This window comes from Apteryx mantelli, chromosome 4 (assembly GCF_036417845.1).
Source record: "Apteryx mantelli isolate bAptMan1 chromosome 4, bAptMan1.hap1, whole genome shotgun sequence".
Taxonomy (NCBI): Eukaryota; Metazoa; Chordata; class Aves; order Apterygiformes; family Apterygidae; genus Apteryx; species Apteryx mantelli.
Genome location: NC_089981.1, coordinates 80,976,464 through 80,999,048, shown reverse-complemented (window position 1 = coordinate 80,999,048; position 22,585 = coordinate 80,976,464). Strand labels below are relative to the sequence as shown.

Here is a 22,585-nt window from a genome sequence, read left to right as displayed (position 1 = left end):
TTAATATGAAGGCGGCGGCGGCGGTGACTAATGGGTAATGAAGCTGTCACTCCGGCACCTACTTGTTGGGTGTCCGCGGAGCCGCGGCGCGCAGAGGGCGAGCGGAGCCGGCGGCAGGCAGGGCAGCGGCGGAGCGCTCCGGGCGGCCGCGCCGGCAGCCCATGCCCTGCGCCCCCCGGCGCGCTGCGGGCGGCTCCCCCGCCGCCCATGCCGCGAGCGGCCGCCGGTCCGTGGCCGGAGGGCTCGGCGGGCTCCTGTGAGGCGGCCGCGCGGAGCCGCAGGCATGCGGGGCGCCGCCGCGCTCAGCCTGGCGCTGCTGCTGGCCGCCTGCGTGCAGGTAGGGGCGGGCGCGGAGCGGCGCGGGCGCGGGGCCGCCGCGAGCGGGCTTGGGCGCTGCCCCCTCGGCGGGGGCTGCCGCGCGGTCGCCCGCTGCCAGCGGAGCCCTTGTGGGCACCTTGCTTTTTTTTTTTTTTTTTTTTCCCCTTTTCCCCCGAGAATCCCTCCAACGCGTATTTTTTTTTAATTATTATTATAATAATTTTTTTTTGCCACTCACCTTTATGCGACTGGCGCGATTAAATTCGTAGCGGGTTGAAGTTCCCACGGCAAAACCCCCCCCGCGTGCTTCCCGTGGCGAGCCGCCCTGCCGGACCGCTGCCGCGGCCGAGGGGTTGCGAGCCGCCGTGCGCTTTCCCGAGACGCTGTAGTAATGAGGTTGTCTCCCCTTTGATTTTTATTTTTAGGTGTCCCAATCCACGGGCTATTTCGAGCTGCAGCTTAACTCGGTGAGGAATGTAAACGGAGAATTGTTCAATGGGGAATGTTGTGATGGCATGAAAAGCCCCCAGAACCTGGACTGTACCCGGGACGAGTGCGATACTTACGTGAAAGTCTGCCTAAAGGAATATCAGGCCAAGATCACTCCGATTGGACCCTGCAACTACGGATTCGGATCTACCCCCGTTCTTGGTGGAAATATCTTTTATTTGAACAGCAACAAATATTCCCATCAAGGCAAAACCCCCGAGACGGGCAGGATTGTTATACCTTTTCAGTTTGCATGGCCGGTAGGTTGAATTATTATTATTTTGTTCGTTTTGCAGTGCCTCCCCTCTCCCTCCCGCCCTTGCCCGCATAGAAAGCGAGCAGCGCTCCGGCTGCCCTGCCCGGCGGGGCTCCCGCGGCGGCGGGGCACGGCCGGCCGGGAGCGGAGCGGAGCGCTGCCCGCCCCGTCCGCCGGGGCCGCCGCCGCCCCCCCCCCCCCCCCCCCGAGCTCGCGTCTTGCAAACGGGGCGCGGACGGCGAGGTCGCCTTGCAACAGGTTGCAGCCTGCGGGCGCCGGGCGCTCGCGGGGTCTGGCGAGCAGGAGCCGGTGCGGAGGCAGGGCAGAGCCGCGCCGCCTGGCCGGGGAGGCGGCACTAATCCCGCTGGGAAGGGGGCTCGGGGCGTGTCGGCGCTTGCGGGAGCAGCGGAGGGGGAGAGACCGCAGCTGGGGAGGAGGCTGCGTGACAGGTTCGCTCATAAGGCTCCAGGTGCGGGCAAGAGGGGGCTGTGCAAAAAATAGATGAAAATGAAAAAGCGGCGATGCCCAAAGGAAGCGGGGCCGGAGGCGCGGTGCCCGGCGTGGCCGTCCCGGCAGGGGGCGCCGCGGCGCGGGGCGGCGCGCGCTGCAGGTGGGGCGCGGGGCGCGTGCCGCGGCTCGCGAAGGGCGCGAGCTGCCGCCCGCCTCGCGGGGCGCGGGCGGGGCCGCCCGGCGCGGTGTGGCGCGGCGCGCGCGCGCCCGCGGCGACCGTTGGAGCGGGGGTGGGAGGGGCGGGAGCCGCTGCTGCCGCCGCCGCCAGGCGTGTGGGCTCGGGCGGGGGCTGTGCCAGCCTCCAGGTGGGGGCCTGCCTCCCTCCTTCCTCCCCCCCAACCCAAACGGAGCGCCCGCACCTGCGTGCGCTAAGAGAGGCTTTCTCCTGCCCTCGACTCCTTAGAGGGAGGCTGGAAGCTGCCTTCCTCCCCCCCCCCCCCCCCGTCCCCAATCGCGCGCATATAAGGAGGGGAGGAAGAAAGTGTCCAAAGCCCTGCTCTGATCCTGGCAGAAACCTGATCTAGGGCTGTGCGCGGGGCGGGGGGAGAGGGAGAGTGGCAGGAGCTCTCTGCCTGTGCGTCTGCGATACTCATCCTGCCTCCGCCGCGCTCTCCCCTCCCTCCCGCCCCAGGATTTTGGGGGTTCTGCAACCCTGCAGCCGTAAGCTCAGCTTCTGTCTCCCTGCGCGCTCTCTAACTGAGCGGGCAGATCCAAAGGGAGTGCGGACAGAGCTTCGTAAACCTTTCCGGAGGGCGGGGACGTTTGCCGCTGCTTTGGGGGTGTCCTGCGGAGACGGGAGGCCGTCCCGGGGTGAGCTAGGGAGTGGCGGGCAGGAGGCAAGGCCAGGTTTCCTGCCCTGCCGCAGGCAGGTAGGAGCCTGCAGGCAGTTTAACAGCTGTTGCTATCAGCCCTTCCAAGTGGGCCACGGGGTGGAAACTGGCAAGTTCGGAGGCGCTGAGGAATGAGGATGGTGCAATGCCCTAGTTAAGGAGGGAGCAGAGTACTGGAGCTCCCTGCTACCAGGGGATCACGTTTGGCACCTCACGAGGAACAAATGAGTTGGTCCTCACCTATGTCTCAAAATAAAATACATAGCTTGCAGGATCTTTGTTATTTTGAAAATCGCTGCTGGGGATGGCTAAGGAACAACACTTTTCACTTGTATTTCACGCTTAAAGGAAACCCCTCTCATAAAACAAACTTCCTGCGCTGCCAGAGACCCTCCATACTGATGTTCATGCACCTCAAATTAAGAACTGACCTATCATTTGAAGGTATTTTTGTTAGTTAGATGGTTAATAAATTTGTATAAAAGATAAATTTCTGCTTGCATCTGACTGCCAAGTTGGAGCATATTTGATTGCCTTTGTTTGTCCTGTGGCCTGTTGAACTTGCAAAGGTTCCTGTTAACAGGTATAGTCAATACCGTAAAAACATGGTGTTTAGAACTCTGCTCTTAAGTTAAAAGATCAAAGGGAAAATTACGGTTCTTTCTCCCCTTTGTTGACTGTGTAGTATAGGCTTGGTGAAATCATAAACTTCTCTTTTTAAGCAAGAGATTTCGGTAACATTAGCATTTCAAACTTTATACCTTATCTGCATGAGGAAGTAGAGGTAACTTAAGTCACACTTTTACTTTGCCAGTTTCTAGTATTGTTACTTGAAGCAAGAGGAGAGTTTGATAATCCTTACAATGCAGGTCCTTAAGAGCAGCCGCGTTTAGTTTTCTGTGTTGGAATAAGCACATTCCTGCCTTGCAGCTGCCGGATATTGTTGTTCTGTGCTCATCAAGTCCTAAGAAAGGCCTGTTTGACCTACCTTTTGCAGGTAAATTACCACAGTGTCTCTAGCATACAATACTGTGTCTGCTGCTGTTCCTTGTATCGTTGTCCCCAGCATTTTAAAGGATAGTTTAAGTCTTTGGTGTCTGTCTTTTCACTGTTTTTTTGCAACTGTTGCAAAGCAACCTGTAATTTATTTAAACAGTGCAACTGCAGTTTAGTGGGTGGCTGGTTGATTTTTTGGAAGGTTTACTGAATACTATCCCTGCCCACCCTTGATTCTAAAAATAAATTATAGTGCAGTTGTACTGTGACTTTAAAAACAGTCCATGTATTGCAGTCTGCAGATGAACTCATGGAAAGAAGTCCCTCTTGTATGTTGTAGCTTCATCTTGAACTCTGGATGTTCAGTGTATTGATGGGGAACACGGCATTATTGCCACAACTGCATGTAAGACACACGAACTATGCAAGTAGAGGCTTAACTGTAATGCTAGTTTAACATAGCTTGCTTTTTCGTGGATTGTGTTTCAGGGTCAACTTTCAACTTCTTGAGGCAATTTTAAAGTTATTCTCAAATAGATCACTCTACCCAAATTTGTAAGCAAGAAGCAACAATACAGACATAGTCTTTTCATAAGGCTTTTTTTTTTTTTTAAATCTATAAAACAGTAGTGAGATTAACATTGCTTATTGAATGTGCTGGAAGAGATGAAAAGAAAGAGTCAAAGTGTGTCCTTTACTCATGAAACAAATTTGCCTTGATGCTGACAGTGAGCAGAGAACTGCAGCAGATTTAAATTTGAATTTCTCAATGCTGAAAATCCAACCTTAATGAAAGCCATCATTGGCATACATGGACTTCTTCCTGAACCTTATCTGAACATTGACTCCTTAACTTAAGGAGACTAACTTATTGTAATGTATAAACCACTTAAGATTTTCTTTATATTCTTTTGTTATTGCAGTGTCCTAAGCTGACAATAGCTGTAATGCAAGCATTACTTCAAAAGGTGTTTATTTGCCTCGATTTTTTTTATAATGCTTTAAAACACTTACTGAAAGCACAGTAAGTTATGTACTCAGTTGTCTTTTTAATTTTACATGATAGATACTCTGAAAGTAAGACAAGCATCTGTTCTATAAAGCTACAGTACCTGACTTCAGTGACTTCTGTAGTTTAATCTGGAGTGTCAGTTATACAGCTTATTCCTATTTCCTGTTTTGTTTTTTTAATATCATTAGTCTGATTTCCAATATGCAAGAGGAGGTTGGGATATTGCCAAAAAGTTCTTAAAATTACTACCTTGGGATAAATCAGCCACAGAAATCTGGCAGGGGGAGAAGTTGAGGAACAGCTAGAACAATACAGCTGTCTTCTTCACCCACCTACCTCAAATTTTTCCTTTGCCTCCTGCTGTAAAAATTGCAAAACCTAGCACTAGTTTAAGAGATTGTTAACAAGCAAATGTTGCAATTAAAGTTTATGCAACTTCAAAACAAAAAAGTAGAAGAATGGCAATATCTTTGAAGGATGAATTCTGGTCATTCATACAATTTAGGTTTGTAAGTCTTGAGCATTTTTTCTGACCATAAGCTTTTTATTCAGACGCTAAAGCTTCAAGTGCCTACTCCTGACCAAGTTAGGAATACTTCACACAGCAGCATTTATCAATAGCAGTTAGGTTATTAGCAGTATTTTAGATTCTGGTTTAGTAAAAAAGTGATTACTTTGAAGGCTGCTTCTGAAGACAGTGTTTTAAAGATAAATGCATTCTGTTGGATGTATTGTGTGGAACCATTTTTCATACTACTTTGCAAGATGGCATGAAATGGAGTTATCGTGTGTATGCATGTGTGTGTGTGTTTTTTTCCCTACACCCTGTTCTTTCCCTCGGGGAATTCACAGCTTTTCCCGCACTGTAAATACTAGTATGGCATCCATTACTTCAGTTAATTAGTCATATAAAGGAATTGTTCTGACTAGTTGTGGATGTTGAAATCATTTATTACAGTATGCATGATTATCTCGCCTCAACCATCTCCCCTTTGTTTTTGAGATTCTAGTGTGACGGACAATGTGGAGTGTGTTAGTACAATATACGCTGAACTCTGCAGATGAAGCTGAGGGTGCTGGGCTTTGGAGATAAGTAGTTGAACTCCAGTGATTTCACTTCACTTTCTCCTTGCTGATCATCTGGTGTTTATTTAGGACTCTGTGTACCTACCTAAGAAGGGGTACTAGGGGTGCAGGCAGACCTCACAAGTTGTTGCAGTAAAGGATCCCATCCCCACCAGAATGCAACTCATTTATTGCTTTTGTAAGCACTGATCTCAAGTTTTTCCTTTTTAGAGTGTGAGTATAGCATGTATCTCTAAATTTCTGAAGTGCTGTCAACTTTCAGGTAGTTAAAAATGTGTGAATGTATATGAATTTAATATCCAGGCTCAGTGGATTTCATTCATGTGCCATTCACATGTGCGTCTCATCCAGATGCCTGGAAATATTCAATCTTGATCTAAAAGATAAACCAGAGTATGAACTATCAAATACATAAAGCTGTTGAAAGGATGACTTGGCTGCAGCAGTAAATGTTGAATTTCTTAGAAAGCAAACAACTCTTCCCCCTGCCAAAGCCTAGGCAGCAATACTTGACCTTATAGCTTTTATTAAGTAATAGGTGGGGTGTTTTGTTTGGGATTTTTAGATGTTGCCTATTTCAATATAATCCTCTCCATCTAACTCTGATCCTTCTAACTGAAAGAACTGTATGTGTTACCAAGGCAAAGTTAGGTCCTGGAAGGCATTTAGCATTGAAGAATGTTATTTGGGATCCTTGGTTTCTTTAGGGAGCTAGACAGTTTGTGGAAAGTGTTGTCTCCTGTTTGGTTGGAAGATCCACAGTTGGTCTCCCCCCTGTCTTGACACAAAAACATTACTACTCTCTGATCAGGATCTTGATGCTTTGTAATGAAAACATCATGGATTAGATTCCTCCATGCAACCTGATAGAGTAAATATGCCATCTGTCACTTTGAATGATGATCCATCATGACAGTTGCCCTTAAACTGGGCAAGTTAGACCACATAGCACTCAAAGCAGTACTTTTATTGGATACAGCTGTATCCAATAAATGTTGTATATACCTTTCTTTTTCAAAAGATCGGAATTTCACAAATGGAGTATCTTTTAAGTGATGAACAGTGAGCTTTACCTCTGACTCATTCTTTGCTCCATTGAAACTCCCTTTAAAAGTGCATGCAGACACATGATCCAAAGGAAGACCTGAAGGCAGGGAATAAGAAGCGAGAACATCATCTCACGCCAAAATGTAAAATTCATCTGGTATAGTGATGTGTGAAATAAGTGCATTATAACCCCTCATTAGAAAGGGAAGTCAGTGTGGAAAAATAATATAGCTGATAACTGTATATTGATGAACTACTTAAATGTTTAATATCTAGTTAGCCAGCAGCCGAACTCTTCCCAAATGGAAGTCTGTGTTGATAGCACAAAGCTTCCTTTTTAATACTTTAACACCCCCCCCCCCCCATCTTACTTTTTTCTTACTGACTCTGCCAGATTGGCTTGTCAGTAGAGTCTAGGACTGATGTGGTAACTGTCATAGCAAATTGTTTCTTATTTTAACAAAACACCTGCAGTAATCCTGCAACAAAGCCTTCCCTTGCCTGTTATGATTCAGGGACAGACATACTGTGGATCAGAAAACATGACTCCTTCCTCAATTTTTGAGAAGCAGTCCAGAGAATTGTATGCTTTCACCTGCTGTGTACTGTATTTGCCTTCAAACTCATTTTTTGATTAGAAATGTGTATGATTTTGCGGGATGTTTTATTATATACGCAATATTCCCTTTAGTTTCAGGTTACACAGATGCAAAGAGTAGCTTGCAGGTTTTGTTTTGCTCCTTTTTTAAGCAAAGATAATCAGGTGATGTTTTAGGGACTGACTTCAGCAGTGCTGGATAGTGACAACTCTGCTTGACTTCAATAGCAGCTGCAGGTGTCACCTCTAAAAAAGAATCAAGGCCTTAATGGTGAGCACTTCAGAACCACTCTTTGAAAAAGGGATTTATTATTGGCGTGCTGTATGTGCCAACAACTATTTGCGGCTTGCCCGGAATAGAAAGCCTAAAGACTTAAGTTTCATGTAACTGTACAAAAACTGTCTTCTAATTTTAAGCAGAAATGTTCTTTGCACTCTTAATCTTTCATACATTCATGTCACTGAATCTGGAACTTCTTATGTCTTTTTGAAATAAATATGCTTCAGAGGACAATATTCTGCTAATTATTTAAGCTTTCATGCCTTCAAGTTCTGTGGGGTTTTGAATGTCATATATATATATGGTCAGAAAGTAAAGAACCCTTCTATTTATACTCCTTGAAAGCTTCCTTAAATAAACCCTTGCTTTTTTATTAGAAATACTGAGGCTGAACTCAAACTTGCAGACAAATAGCCTTCCCTCCCAGACACTGAGAAGGATATGGTTATACACCTTTTGTAAGCTTTCTCATCTTTATTCCAGAAGGTACTCCAGGCAGCCTGTCAGTGAGGTGCTGCATTCTTAGCCACACAGCTCGTACAGGCATTAAATCTTTGATTGAAAATGCAACAGGTATTAAAATAGTCAGGCTTACCTTTATATGAAAGGCTGTGAGTTGGAAAAGAGGGTGAGGTAGAAACAGTGTAAGTTCCCATTTACTGTAGCACTCTTTGGGCTGTTTGAAAACATTCCAAATACTGCTTTTCCAAGAAAATAGCCTGCATATAAAAGATCTGGTCTAGGCATGAGTACTTGTGGCTTTAATCTCGATCAGGTTTATCTTTAATTTGGTTGGGCTAAAACTGTAACTGGTTGCGTTTATATCAGACTTGCAACAGTTGGCCCAGTTCCTTGGAGGCATGTTCCTGTTGTAGTGTAGGCTTTCGGAGAGATCCTGTGAAAATCAAGAATATCAAAACCAGAATGAAATATATCCCATTTAGGTATTGAAAAGCCTTATGTTATAAAAGCTGTCTTCTGGGTTTCATACTACTGCTTGTGTTCCTTGTGCTAGCCCATCTCACTTTGAGTTACTGTTAGAATTCACTGTCTGTGAAACAAAAACTGCAAAAAATTAAGTTTTTGTGAAACCATATGTGATGCGAAACTACTGCATTTTTTGGATGTAAAGAACACTTGAAAAAGTTTAGTGCACCTCTTAATTTTTTTTGTCATGATTGAGTTGTCACAAAATCTTTCTTTCTTCGGTGAAGTGGATTGTACTTAGGGCAGGAGTCCTGCGAGGTAAATGATGATTTTTGACCTGTTAAATGAGTGGTTCTCTCTCAATGCTACCCCTGTGAGATAATGGCTGTATGTCCCCCTCTGTTGAGCAACAGTGCAGATTCACCATGTGTAGGTGATGCAAGAGAAACTTACCCTTTTTGTGTAGTCTGATTCCTTTACTTGTTTCCCCTTAAGTGGTGTTTTTGTGTGGGTTTGGACTCTGAAATGTATGTTATGAACATACTTGAGAAACTACTGCATTCTTATGTTCATAAAGCAACCATGATCACATCATATACCCAGCCATCTGCAGAAGCTCTAAAAGCTTCCCTCCCTTCTTTTCTGAAAACAAAGCCAATGTTTTGTGTCAACTCTACATGGGTCCTATTTGCATTGCTTGCTTTTCAGTTAGCCTACTGAGGAGACTAAAAAGGGAGGGTCACTTTCCTGCAAGTGCACCAGTTTACTTTCCTTTGGTCCGCTCCACTTCTAGTTGCTAATAATTCTCTGATCTGGAAGAATGAGTGGTGATTTGAGAGGAAAAGCTACTTCAAGGAGTGAAGAATGAGGGTATATGGACATTGCTTCTGCCTCCTTAGTGCTTAGCCAAATACTTATCCAAAAGATGATTGCTATTGTTTCTTGGCAGTAATCCTACCTTCCTCTTCCTCTTCTGATATGCCTTTGTTGGGCCTCTTGCCAGAAAACTGCTCTGGCTCCCGGTTAGTGGGTGTCTAAATTTGGTTGGTCTTTGGCCAGCAGTGACCAGTGGCAGTGCTGTCTGCCATATCCAGTTGGTGGCTTTTGAACTGCATGTTTAGCTTTTGTGCTGGGACTGTCATGCAAGTAGAATGGAGACTGGCATGTAATATGAGCCCCCTTGCCCCAGCCCCCCAGGTTGGGGAATGAACCAGTATGGGTGAGTGGGACCAGCTGTGGTCTGACTCCTTCTGAGCTTCTACCCCCAGTGGGGTGGTGGAACCCTCTCAGAGCTGCTGTCATCCCTTGCTGTATGCCCAGAGAGACCTGCAGGGAGGGAGACTGCTGCTGGAAGAGCATGTGTGACTCCAGGTTGTGTGATGACTGTCCTGCATGTAGTCTTGTGTCAGAGAGCGGCTGTCCCTGCTTTAATCAGTAGACTTCACTTACTATATGAAGAAAAATGCTGTATACGAAACTTTGTTCTGTAGCAGTCTTAGGTAGAGACTGTATATCCAGTGATGTTACGGAACAGCAATGAGGCTGGACTAGAACTGAAAGTTAAGTTTCCTTTTTAATTACCCAGATTCTTTTGGCATTTTTTTTTTAAATTGGATCTGGTGACCAGAGTTTTGCTCATAATGACATTCAATAATAGAAATCCCCTGTGTTCAACATTAGTAGATGCATTTCAGCTTCTCCCAAGACTTAAATCCCATCTAGCATTGAGATAAATGCTTGCTGTTTATGTGAAATGTCTTTACTGTTGCTTTTGGTATTCAGCCATTTTTCTTATAATTACATTCAGAGGATGTTTTACCATTATGAAACATTGGTGTTTTTTAGAAGTTGGGTATAGCTTGTGCTCATTTAGTCAACTTGATTCCTGAGGTCAGCTTTTTAGCATTGTAATTTGCCTTTATTTTGTATAGAAGGGAGAAAAACGGTGTATATCATTAGTCAGTGTCTGAAACAGTGATCAAATGAAGTTTAAAAAGCATATTTTTCATGAAGATGTCTTCTGGTAGCTAAGCATTAGGAGGACCTCTCAGCTGAAACACAGTAAGCATGGATTTTATCTGTGCTTGAAATTACTGTTTGTTCCTTAATAGTGGTTAGAATGCTGTATTAGATGGAAGGGGCATGGCATTTCAAGGCTAAATGACAATCTTAGTCTTACTTGATTAGAGCTTGCAGAGGTTGCTAAGAAACAGCCTAATAGTCCTTGAGTAACCAATTATATGCCCCTTGGACAGATGCACAGGTGCTCATTCTCTGAAGTTTTTTTTTTTTTAAATCTGAGATAAGATTGGAGCATTAGTACATAAACTGCAATCTGTTTACATCCTGCTTCAAGCTTTAAAGTCCTGATTATGTATATCTTGTTTCCAGCAGGATGTATTCTGGTATATTTTGTTCAGTGTATTACCATTTGATTAATATTACACTTAAATTTTTCTTGCAATGTCTCTTCTACCTCCAGATAGTCCTCTAGTCCTTTAGCTTTTTCTTGGCTTTCTAGGACTCTGAACATGCCTGCTAAAATAACTTTAAGCATCTAATACTTGATTTGAATAAATTTTACATTTCCCTATTTTCGGTGAGTGGGTAATATTAATATTGATGCAAACTTATGCAATTGGTAGAAAATGTCAGTTTCTGGTGGAACTAGCTTTCCTTTCTCCTAAAACAAATCTGTATATGCAAATTGTAGTGAAATGTCCTATGAGCTGTTACCTAAAATGTCAAATGGTTTTTTTCAGTTTTTTGTCAATAAATGTGTATAATTCTGTTTATAGTAGTATAAAGTTGAAACTTCTACCTTAAAACAGTCTACATTTTTTCTTAACATTAGAGAAAAGGTTCAGGATTCCAGCTGGAGAACTTAATTTCTAATGAGGGAGCTTCATACTTCCAAGGTTCAACTGATGTGCTTTAAGCAGCGAGTTCAGAGATACAGAAATAGCTCAATGATTGATCTAATCTAATAGAGACCGAAATAGAACCTTTGAGAGGTGTGCAATTTTTGCTAGTTTTCCTATTGGTTGAAGAAGATTTTAATACTTCTGGTCTGGTAACCTTTGCTGCTGCTTAATAGATTTTGGTGATAGTTCCTTCAGCTTGCACAATGTGCAGAAAGGTTTATTGTTGTGCTTGGTAGTCCTAGCTTCTTTTATAATAACATGATTTGCTTCATATCAAGACAGGGAGTTTTTACTGTGAGTAGCTGTATGTAATCAGTGAAGTCTAGAAGTCGGACAGTGTTTACTTAAACTGTTAAGAGCAAATATAGCCATCTGCCATCCCTTGATGATTGTTTTTCAGCATCTCCCAATGACAGCACCTTCTCTGGTTATAAATTGTTGTTTAAACCATTGCTTATATACAGGCCCAAAGTGTGGTAGTGTTGTATTTGGTTGTTAGAGAACTTTGTAGAACTAAATTTTGTTTCCCTGGTTGATCTACACAGACCACTGCTTTCTTCTGTTAGAAGATGGGGAAAGGAAGGAAGTAGAGAAACTTAAGTGTTTTGGACTTGTATACACATTTAATACACTAGTTGTTAAATACTTTGTGCTCCTATATTGCCTTTTGATGTTTGCCATTCAGCTTTGAGAACTTCTGGGTTGTGTGGTTTGTTGCTTGTAGACAAATTGTGTAGTCTCTTTACCTTTTATCTTTTACTGTGAAGTGATTGCTCAAATGTCGTTGGTAGCAGTTCTCAAGAGAGACTAATTTCCAAAATTCAGATCCCTTTTTTTCTAACACTTAGTGTCACTGACTTAACTACACTGTCAGAACATAATTGTCATAGGGCTTAGGAGAACAAGCTATTGCAGATCAGCTGATCTGCGCTAACGGTTCACATCTAGATCACAGCAAATGCAGGATAAATCAAATTAGTTTTAGCTGGCAGGAAAAGATCATCTGACTTGTGACAGCTTGCTGTCAGTGAGAACTTGTTTGTCCCTAAGCCCTTAGGTTGGATCTTCAAAAGATTTGGTAGTCTGCACTTCAGCTTGTAAAGGAACCTGGAGAAGATTGGACAGCTAAGGAGTCAGTGACAAATGAAATACTACCAACAAAAAAAGTGTGTGCCCTCTTCTCTTCCCCCCCCCCCCCAAAAAAAAAAAAAAAAACACAACAGACTGAAAAATACCCACTTGTACCTGGGCTATTCTTGAGTTATGAATCCAGCTTTGGACTAGCAAAGTTAGGTTTTAAATTGTTTTTATGAAAAGTTGTTCAAGTTGTCTTTACATGGCTTCGTTCTGTTCTCCATGGATACTCATCCTTACAAGAAAAGCAGTAACATTGGCACACTTAAAGTAACTAGGGGTCAACATTGAAATGAACTTGAGGAGTTGCTGAGCTAATCTATACGTTCTGTAATTTCCAGATTCATATTTGGGGGGAGGGGACAAAAAAAATAGAGAAGCACTCTTAATTCACTTGCTTAAAGTAAATTTGCAGCACAAGTGCCCAACTTTCATATTTTCTTCAAGGTGTACTTTGCTATGCCTGTTGGAAAGTTTTTCTTCCAAATGCATGTCAATTCATGTTTTTGTCTGACTTATAATTACATAAAGCTGTACCAAATCCGCTCCAGTTTACTTAAATCTGAAACATAGGATTTGATATCAAGTTCATTTATAGATGCTGCCTTAATTATTACAGTGGGACTGATTGACTCATGCTAGTTGCCCAGTGTTCAGATAGGTATCTCGGGAACTGTATACTTTGTATACTGTGATATACTCTGTTTACTGTGATATGCTCTGTTTATTGGCTGCTCTGAGCAGTAAGTTTTTACTACTAATTAAATACAGCACAGTGCTGGGTGCAAAAAACATGTGACAAAGACTTACTGTAGCCACAGAGTACTGTTCAGAAAATTCGGTCTTGCTGCTGGAATATGAACCAAGCATTTTTTTTCAGCAACATGCTTTTAAACTTTGTTAAATATATGTGGAGATGCAAGAGTTCTGTTGTGGGAAAAAAGTAGGTCGGGAGAGTACATGTTTGTGTGTGGAGTGGCTGACTCAGTCCTTTTTTCAAGTTCCTTGTGTTCCTCCTGTTTTTCACCTCAACTTATTTCTGTAAGTTTATGGAGAAGAGTGAGGGGTGGATATAGCTTTAATTGTCTGCTGTGTCCTGGTTCATATAGCTGAGAAACTTGCAAGGGAAAGTGAGCAGCTACTTATATAGCTGAAGTAAGGCTTTTTCTTTCATTTTGTTTCTCTGCCAGCCTCTTCAGTAAGCAGAGAGATCAAACCTGAGCTGGTGTTCAATTTGGGGCTTAAATGAAGGACAGCATAGGTGCATTGTCCCTTTTTCTGGATTCATGACATGTTCATTGCTGGCTGTGAGAAAGTCCATGTCTTTTGATTGGACTTACCTGCAAATATGAAGCTTGAGTTGACTTAAGTCTCTTCTGTAGCTCATGGACCGTAAAACCTTAGAGATTTGTGTTCTCTGCAGTGAAGAGGCCTATGACAATCTCTCTGCTGCTCGAGGGGAGTGCCATGGGAGAAAAGTGATATGTCTTGTAGCTGACTTGAAGCTATATGAATGTTGTCTGGCCAGTCAGCTGCTGCCAGGAGTGTGGAATAAGTAAGCCTTTGCCTCTCGTGTCCTCCTCCAAATGCGATTGATATTGCCCAAGTAGCCCAAAAGTTATTGGGACTTAGTTGAGTAGGATTGCTTGGGAGAGTTGGAGAGGATTTAGAAAAACTGCCCTTATCTGTCCTGGCCTCTCAGGCAAGACATCCAGGCTCCTTAGCTTGAATTGATGATGTGGGCATTTGCCTCTCCTGCTACCCCATAGATAGCAGTGCTACCAACAACTGACACTATTTAAAAGGGTTCAGATTAAAATACTACTCTTCGTTCTTTGGAACTTTGCATATATAGAACTTGAGGGCATATCTATTTTTTTTCTATATTTGCATGCCTTCTTAGTATGCATATTTCCAATACAAAAGAGAATGCATGCAGGTGTTCTTTGTTTAGAACAATAATTAAAGTATGTTATTACATAGTTAGTTTAATTCCCTCTTGACTTCAAGTTGAAATTATAATGATGCATGGCTTGAAGTGCCCAGAGGACACTAATATCCGTGCCACATGGAGCTTAGGCAGGAGGGAAGGAACAGTATTAATTACTAGTTCATCTTTGAATTCTAAATATTAGCATAAAACAAGTCTTGCGCTAACCATTAATGGGTCTTCGTGATTGTTACGTGCACTTCAAAAGTGACAATCTAGCTGCATTTTCATTAATGCAACAAGAAAGAGTACACATAATGGGCTTAATTTATCTTGGACTCCTTCCAGAACTTTAGGAAAGGAGTAGGACTTGGATACTTGGTTAATATCAAATTTGTCTGAAACAGTTAAAGGCTGGTAGCAAGGCTGAAAGCTTCGGCTTAAATCTAATAAGATGACTTTAACATGGTACCAAATCATCTGCAATGTACTGGATTTAGACATGCCTTTTTCTAAAAGGCTTTTTCTCCTTTCTCTAATTTCATCAATGTCTCAATCTGTACTTTGGTATTGGATTAGTTCAGTGGATTCTTGGAAACTCCCAGTGCTTGTTCCAGCTGTGGTGGAGAGGACTATATCTTAATAACTGTGAAGTCATGAAAGTGTCTATGAAAGTATCTAAGATGCAAATAGCTTAGTTACTTCCTTTTATGTGACAACCAGGCAAAATATGTCTATTGTAACTTATTCCTGTGACTTTCCTTCTAAAACAGTATTTTCTGACAGCTTAAAGGCTTCTCACTTGTCCACTGAAGTAACTGGATACTAGCAGAGAAACATCTGCTGTAATTCCTACTTTTTCCTCTTTTATTTAATTTCTCCTTTAATTTCAATTAATTTCTAATCTCAATTTAAAATCAGCATTCTCCGTAAATAAGATGGAAGGGAAAGGTATTACTGAAGCCTCTGGCATTTTTTACAAGGTTGATCTACATAGGATTAGTTTCATTTTTCTTCCCACTCTTCTGCTCTAGAACTGTCACAAAAATGAAATCCGGGGAGGTTTCACTACATTTTCCCATTTGTGAGAGATGGGTGCAATGCAAATTGTACACTTCTGTGACTACCCTCAAGTAAACGATTAGGATGTCACTTTTTTTGGTATGATTGCACTACAGCATATCAAACTGAATTGTTTTGGTAGCCTGCTGGCATTTCTACCATTTGATTTCTTCTAAGGTAAAGTAAGAAAGAAAGCTTTCTGATTCTATTTTATCCTAATTTTCTTCCCAGAAAACCTCATTGGAACAAATATGTTAATACTCATCAAGGAATATTTAAAAACAGGTTGACTTTTAATCAGACTGCCTAAAGGTCTAATATAACATACAAATAGCGTTAGCTAAATTAACTAGCACAGGGAAGGGGTGACGGCAGTAAGGATGGCTAATGTTTCATCTGAACATAGATATTTATTGCTTATTATTATTAATTATTATCATTAGCTCCTTCCTATTCTGTGCTCATCAGGTTAATTCTTATCAGCTATTGAAACAAAACCAGGCAAGAGCATGATGGTTTGCTAAGACTCCATTTTAGGGTGGATTTTACTTTGTGTAGGTGTTGTCTTTGTTTAAACAGCTGTGGAAGAACAACGTTTTTATAAGTATGAACAGAACATTGCACTGCTCTGGCATCTGTGGAAGAGATGGCAGTAGCGAGAAGTTGTCTTTTGCATGAGGCTTGTCTTCCTCATGCCTAAAGCTTCTTGTGGGATGCTAGTCCCATCTACTTGATCCAAGGATCACCTTCAAGATACAGGCAAAATCTATCAAATATTTTCTGCTGCAGATGGGAATGTCTGTGATAGGGTAGGCTTTCTTTCTGTGGAAGAAAAGATGGTACTACTGCATTGCTCAATGATACTGACTTTCTGGAAGACTTTTTCCATGATTTGTTTGCAGAAGGGGAAGGTCTTTTGTGGGTACTGAAGAAAATTTCCAGCAGTTTTTTTTTTTTTTTTCCTGCTGGACACTGTGTGAAAGTTTAAATCACAAAGTCATGGCTATCTAAAATAGGCTTACCTCTATAGGTATGGCTCCAAAAGGCCTGCGATATTTTAATCCTTGCTTCCCCACCTCTTTTCCTTTTGGACCTAAAATGTATTTGTTTGAGGTCACTGAAAACTCTGTCGGCTCAAATTCTGAAGCTGGGTGTTGTCTGAGTCCTGGACTAAGCTTAACTTCTGTCAGGTGCTATTTGAAGCAGATCCAAAGGGCTATGTAGATCTATCTACTGTTTCCCTTTATCAGGAGTATTCAGGGTAGCCAGGCAGAATATGTAGGAGCACCTGTTAGAAATCTAGGCAATTAATCTGGCTTGCTCTGAAGAGACTGGATGTTTTTCCTGTACTTTGTGTGTCAAGGATCTTGATAGGGATACCTTAAAATACTTGAAGATAGAATTTATGGATAACAATGCCACATTTGAGGTATTTAAGTCAAGTTAGGAAATTTTCTGTAGTAAGTCTGTTCTTATTTTCATTTTCTTACAGCATTAAATTACTACCATTCTTCTGTATTATTAGTTGGTATTGGCAGACTGTCACAGATGCTCGTGCTTTCACAGCTAACTTGCCCATCTTGCTACTCTAATCTTCTTCATTGGTATTTTTCCTCATAATTCTCCCATGCATCTGGAATACAGGTGTGTTAAAAGCAGTTTTGTTTTTTCTTAGAGTTTGGTTCCTGAGTGACTAAGAGGTCCTTTTTTTAACAGGGGAGGTATTTCTTGCTCTTTAGCTAGCATGAAAAACCATGTTTGTCTGGAACTGTGGTATTTAGCTGAGCAAAATATATAGACAGTGTAGAATCACTTTCTTAGTGGGCAAGTGACTAAAAAGGCACCAGCCTTCATCTCTGTTCAGCAGAGGCCAGTAATGATTCTCCTCCGCCACCCTGAGTTGAATAGCTGAAATTTTGAAGATGAATTGGCTGAATACTTCAGTTACCTTTCTGTGTAAATCTCAGTTTAATCTTCCTTGAGACAAATATTGTTTTTTCATAGTTAAAACAGATTTTTTTGTGTGAAAAGTTGCTATAAAATCAGTGTAATATTTCACCTGACACTTCTCAATCTTCTGCTGGTTAATAAATTATAAGTTTGTGTGGTATTTGTATTTCTTTTATCTTCCCTTGGACAACAGTATATTCTGCTTTGTATCACCAAGCCTAGGCTTTAATCATGCTTAAAAGTCCTTTTTCCCCAGAAGAACTTTCAGAAGCCTTTTTCGCAACTCTTTCAAGAAGCCTCTTCCAACTTTTTTCAAGACAACATTTTTCAAAAGAAAAATATTTATTCCAAACAGCAAGATCTCCCAACTAACAACATTTTTTAAGGTGTGATTTGGTATGTCTGTTTGCCTTGTTAATGATAATAGATCATTTTTTTGGGAGGTCATCCTGACCCCTTTGTGGCCTTTTCCAAATTGCAGTGCATTTTGTAGATAGATTTCAGTTTTGTTGCATCTGTTGCATACATGTCTTGGTGAGTCTGCAATTAGTTTTTTAATTATTGTTTCATGTGACATTTTAATATCTCAGAAGTGAGTAATCTTGCTTAGTTTTTATTTTATGACTTTTTCAAATGTCACAGCTTTCAAAGAGGAGTGTTGAGGTAGTAGTTATAAATCTAATTCAAAACTGCTTCTCCTGTTTTCCCTTTGTTTTTCCTCAAACATTCCTTGGTTGTGACTAATTACAACAGGATAAATACTAATGGCTTGGGCAGGCCTGCAGGATTCTACACATTTCTATTCAGTAGTCTGTTTTAATGCCAGCCATCAAAAAAAGAGAAATACTTTGCCTGAGAAGAACATCCTTACTGGTTAAAATCCAGAAGGAAACAGGTATGGAAGATTAAGACAGGGCAATTCTCCCAGGCTCTGTTTTCAAATTGGGAACTTCCTAAACTAGATGTGGCTGGTCTCTTCCAAGTATTTGTGCTAGTCTCCCCTTGAACCCACAAAGTTTTCACAACTGCATCATCCTTAGGCAGCCTGTGTAGCATCTTGCCATGCTTTGCATGAAGTGCCATCTTCTCTTGTTTAAGCATTGGTTCCTATTAGCTTAATTTGTCATGCCTTTTTTTGTTAAGGACAGGAGAATGGACCATCTGCTCCTAACCATCACCTGGACCTCTTATGACTTTGTAGACTTCTGTTATATACTCTTGTTTTCTCTCTTCCAGGCTCAGGAGTTCTGACCTACACTTTCATTCCTCATCTGAAAACCTTTTCTGTTCTTTGTTCCTTCTTCTTACTTTTCTCTGAACCTTTTAGACTTGTAATATCCCCTCCTTTGGGGGTGGGGGGGACTAGAACTGTGCGATGTTTTCCTGCACCTTGAGTTTACAGAATCATCTAATGGCATAATACTGAATGTCTTTTGTTCTCTCAGCCTCCCCTTCTAGCCAAAGTGAAATTTCCTAATTACTTCCTGAGTATTAAGCAGTCATGACTTGGATGAGAGTGGGAAGCAGATCTCTTGCTATGATGTGATCAACAAATTTGTTTTGAGCTTGTGAACACAACTCATTTATCTAGAAACAGGTTGGCTTTGGTGGGTTGTATGAACAACTGTTAATGGAATTGACAAGTCAAGACATGTTTGTATTGATAAGTCATAAAACTTGCTCAGAAGGAAGAACAAATCACAGGTGTGATTATGAGGCTCTGTGGAAGTTTACATTCAGCAAGGTTGGAAGCTTAAATGACAAGGTTCAAAATACTCATTTTGATACTTTGGTTTAGAGTACTTTTTTTTTTTAAGTTACCATGGAAAGAAATTGTGGGGAAGATAAACTGTATATGTGATGGTCTGAGAACTGTTTTTAAGATTGCCTGGAAAGTCAGTCACTAGAATGACATTATAGTTTCACTACTAATTCACCTAAGGTTATATTGTATGTTTTTAATGAGCATCACGCTTGCTCAGCCAGTTAGCAAAATAAGGTTTTCTTCCTTGTCACTGTTAATACATTAATTGGGGTTTTACAAACCAACGCTTTTGTGAATTGTGGTACACAGGAGGTACATAAAGGTGTTATGGGTGGAAGGCATTTGCCTTAATCTGCAGTAAAATTGAAGTATTTCAACAAAATAGATAAATGTGGTTAGATGATAGCTTAGACTGGTATTAAACATAAATATCTTCTCTCATTTCTTGCTGGAAAACCTCTACAGTGGCAAGTTATCACAGGGCCCATCATACTTGAGTAGCTAAGTATACACTGATGCATTTTTTTCTGGTTCTGGCATGGTTCTGTAAGTCTAAGGAAAATACATGCTTTGGAAGCCATTTCTATGGATGTTCAAATTCAAGTGTCCATGGATGATAGTTTGGACTTCAGAGTTTGAACTTGGTCTCTTCAAGTACAGGAGATTTGTATATGCTGGAATAGGGGGGAAGGGGAATGGAATAGGGTGGTGCTATTTCCTACAGATCTGGTATTTATCAGGTGGCTATAAAAAGCAGAGGCAAGAATTAGTTCTGTTCCACAAGACTAGCATTACTGCTATGCACGTAACTGTGAAAGGCACTGCTTTAAAATTGGGACTGGCTCCTCTTTTAGAATCTTTAGAGTGCATTGTGAGCTAAAGAGTAGCAGATCAGCTTTTCTTCAGAAAAGTCCTGTGAACACATCTCTTGCCACTTTTCCAAACAAGGAGCTAGTGACTGGCTTCTGGCACTGTGAAAACTGTTAGCAAGGCACATGCTTCCTCTTTACTAGAGAAGTATGCTACTGTCTGCAGCAGCCTTCAGGCAGAAGGTGCTGTCAAAGTTCAGGGCCAATACTGAGGTATTATGAAAAAATACTATGGCTTTTAACCTTGTGACAGATGACAAGTCTTAATTAGCTGAGATTTGCTTTGAGTTTGTATCTAGGGACCTAAGTTACCAGAAGCATGTGGATTTTCTTTTTTTTTTTTTCTTCTGATGGTTTAGCTTCTCGTATATAGATGCATTTACAGAGAGCTTTCTCTTTGCCATGTATATGATCTAGAGTGACTGCATTAGTGTTATCCTTCTGGGAACTCTAATCAGAGATGTATGGCATTTTGACCTCTTGTGAACTAGCTGAAAATGGGTCACTTTTTCTACAGGCCTTAGGTGAAGCTAATATATGACTTGAGATGCTTTTAGAACTCTGCAACTAAAAAGTTTTCTGCCCCATGATGTATCAAGACCACCTTCTAGAGAGAGATCCCTGTTGCATTCTGCCTCCTTCACCATCTCCAGCAGAACCAGAGTATCTTGAAATCTTCACTTGAAGATCTTCCTCCTGATATTTCATCTGGTAACATGTCACAATTAAGTAGTTAGATCACCTTAGAGAGAAGTATGCTATGTTCCTATTACAAAGCACTGGGCACTGCCAAATAGATGTAATACCCTTCTGAGTTCCTCCTTGAAGTCATTTCATCTTTGGGATGTGTGCAGCTGGTTATCTGGTCATTGGTAGGATTCTTCTACCCATTAGCTGGGTAATTTCTTTCTTTAACTGAGTCTCTACCTGGATGCTAAATTCAATATATTAACTCCAAGACTGACTGTAACTTATATTCACCTGTTGTCTTCCTTTGTTCATTTAGTCCACTGAAATGAATCTTAACAGTCCAGGCATCTTGTTCTCCCTGCCCACCACCCCCACCCACCCCTCCAGTTTTGACTTTGCTTGCTTAGTATGGGGGAGGAGTGGAATGAGGTGTTAGAGCTCCTGTAGGTGGAGATGTCAGGCTGGCTGTTTGTGGTGGCAAAAAATACCCCTGCTCCCCCCAAGAAGGTATTGCAGACTTCCTAAAGACTGTCAGGTGGGACTAATCCATAAACAGTTCCCCTCAAATAACAGTGAGTCCCAAATTTTGTGAACATCATCCTGGTTTTGTGACTTGGCCAAGAGGAGTGTAACTACAGTAATTGCTCTTACCTACAAGACTTAAACTTGCTCAACTGCTTCTGCTATCAGCTGCTGATGTTTGCAGTACTTCAACTTGGCCTTCCACAACACACTTAATAAAATATGATTGTTTGGCTCTGGTTTCCAAAGGGAAGGCTTTTGTTTAGGACTCATCATGCTAATGGTACTTCTGAAATGAAAAGTGGAGGTTTAGAGGGTGGGTGCTCTTACAGCTTTGTGTGTTGGAATGGCATTTGTCTTGAGCAGACCAGTTCTTGCCTGAGAGTGTGGCTGAAACTTCAAGGATGTTTCAAAAGCCACCCCCCCTCCCCCAACGCACCTAAGAAACAAGGTTTTGTATGAGTAAGGAACATGTATTCTTTTAGAGAAAGTCTCTGCTATGTCTTTGTTTGCTTCTCAAAGATCAACTTGCAGGGTTGTTCCATCTGTTGGCTCTTAAACTTATTTTGAAGTTAAGCCTTGGATCTCTTCAGAATCTTTCTTCACTTCTTCCTTACTCTGTTTGCAATTTTGGCTTCTTCAGAATGAAGATGTAAGAGCTTTCATAGTTGTAGAGCTTCTGGGGAAGGAAGTTGCCTTTAAGTCAGCTTTTTGCATGGTGAGCAGGGTGCATAGGAATAAAACAAGACCTAGAGCTGTATTTGCCTCACTTGTCTAGGAGGTTCTTAAAAAAGCAAATTTGGAAGTTGGCCATGCTGGTCTAGACTTGAGGGATTTGGTGTGCAAGAAACACTGATGGCTTAATACTAGTCTACTAATTTTTTTTGAACTTCTGGGGTAAGAATAATGATATGCTGTTATTATTTGACCTCTTATTTTTACAGTTAAAATGTTCAAATACAAATGTTGTATATCCTTGAACTTTTAAAGGAAATGGTACTGACTGGTGATGAGACTTTGCGTTTACTGAATGCTGGTGTGACTATGTAATAGTTCATGGAACAGGAGGATAATGTGGGCTCTGGATTTATTTAGGAGCTACACTTTTTTTCTAATTCATAGTTAATTCCCGATTTCCTCCGGGGTGTGTTTTTTGCCTATCTGTTGAAACTCCAGTCAAAACACTTTTTGGAAAATTTCAGATTAAAAATTTCTCATCTGTTAGAACACAAGTATTTTAATATACAATAGCTTTTTATGGAAATTGCAGGAAATGACATGTCAACTGTTGCTTTCAGCTCAGTCTTAATGTTTTGGAGTTTTTTAAGCTTTGAGCTGGAGAATACAAATTCTGTAACCTACTGAAAGTGCTGTCAGCAAAGTGGTCATC

General features: G+C 41.6%; 1 protein-coding gene across 1 annotated transcript in view; it reads left to right on the top strand.

The window, feature by feature from the left end:
* Positions 1 to 283: 283 nt before the first annotated feature.
* JAG2 (jagged canonical Notch ligand 2) overlaps positions 284 to 22,585 on the top strand; it is a 72,129-nt gene continuing 49,827 nt past the window's right edge. Inside the window, exons 1-2 of the mRNA XM_067295690.1 lie at positions 284 to 337; positions 744 to 1,067. Coding sequence (XP_067151791.1) covers positions 284 to 337; positions 744 to 1,067 — 378 coding nt within the window. The remainder of the gene's footprint in view (positions 338 to 743; positions 1,068 to 22,585) is intronic.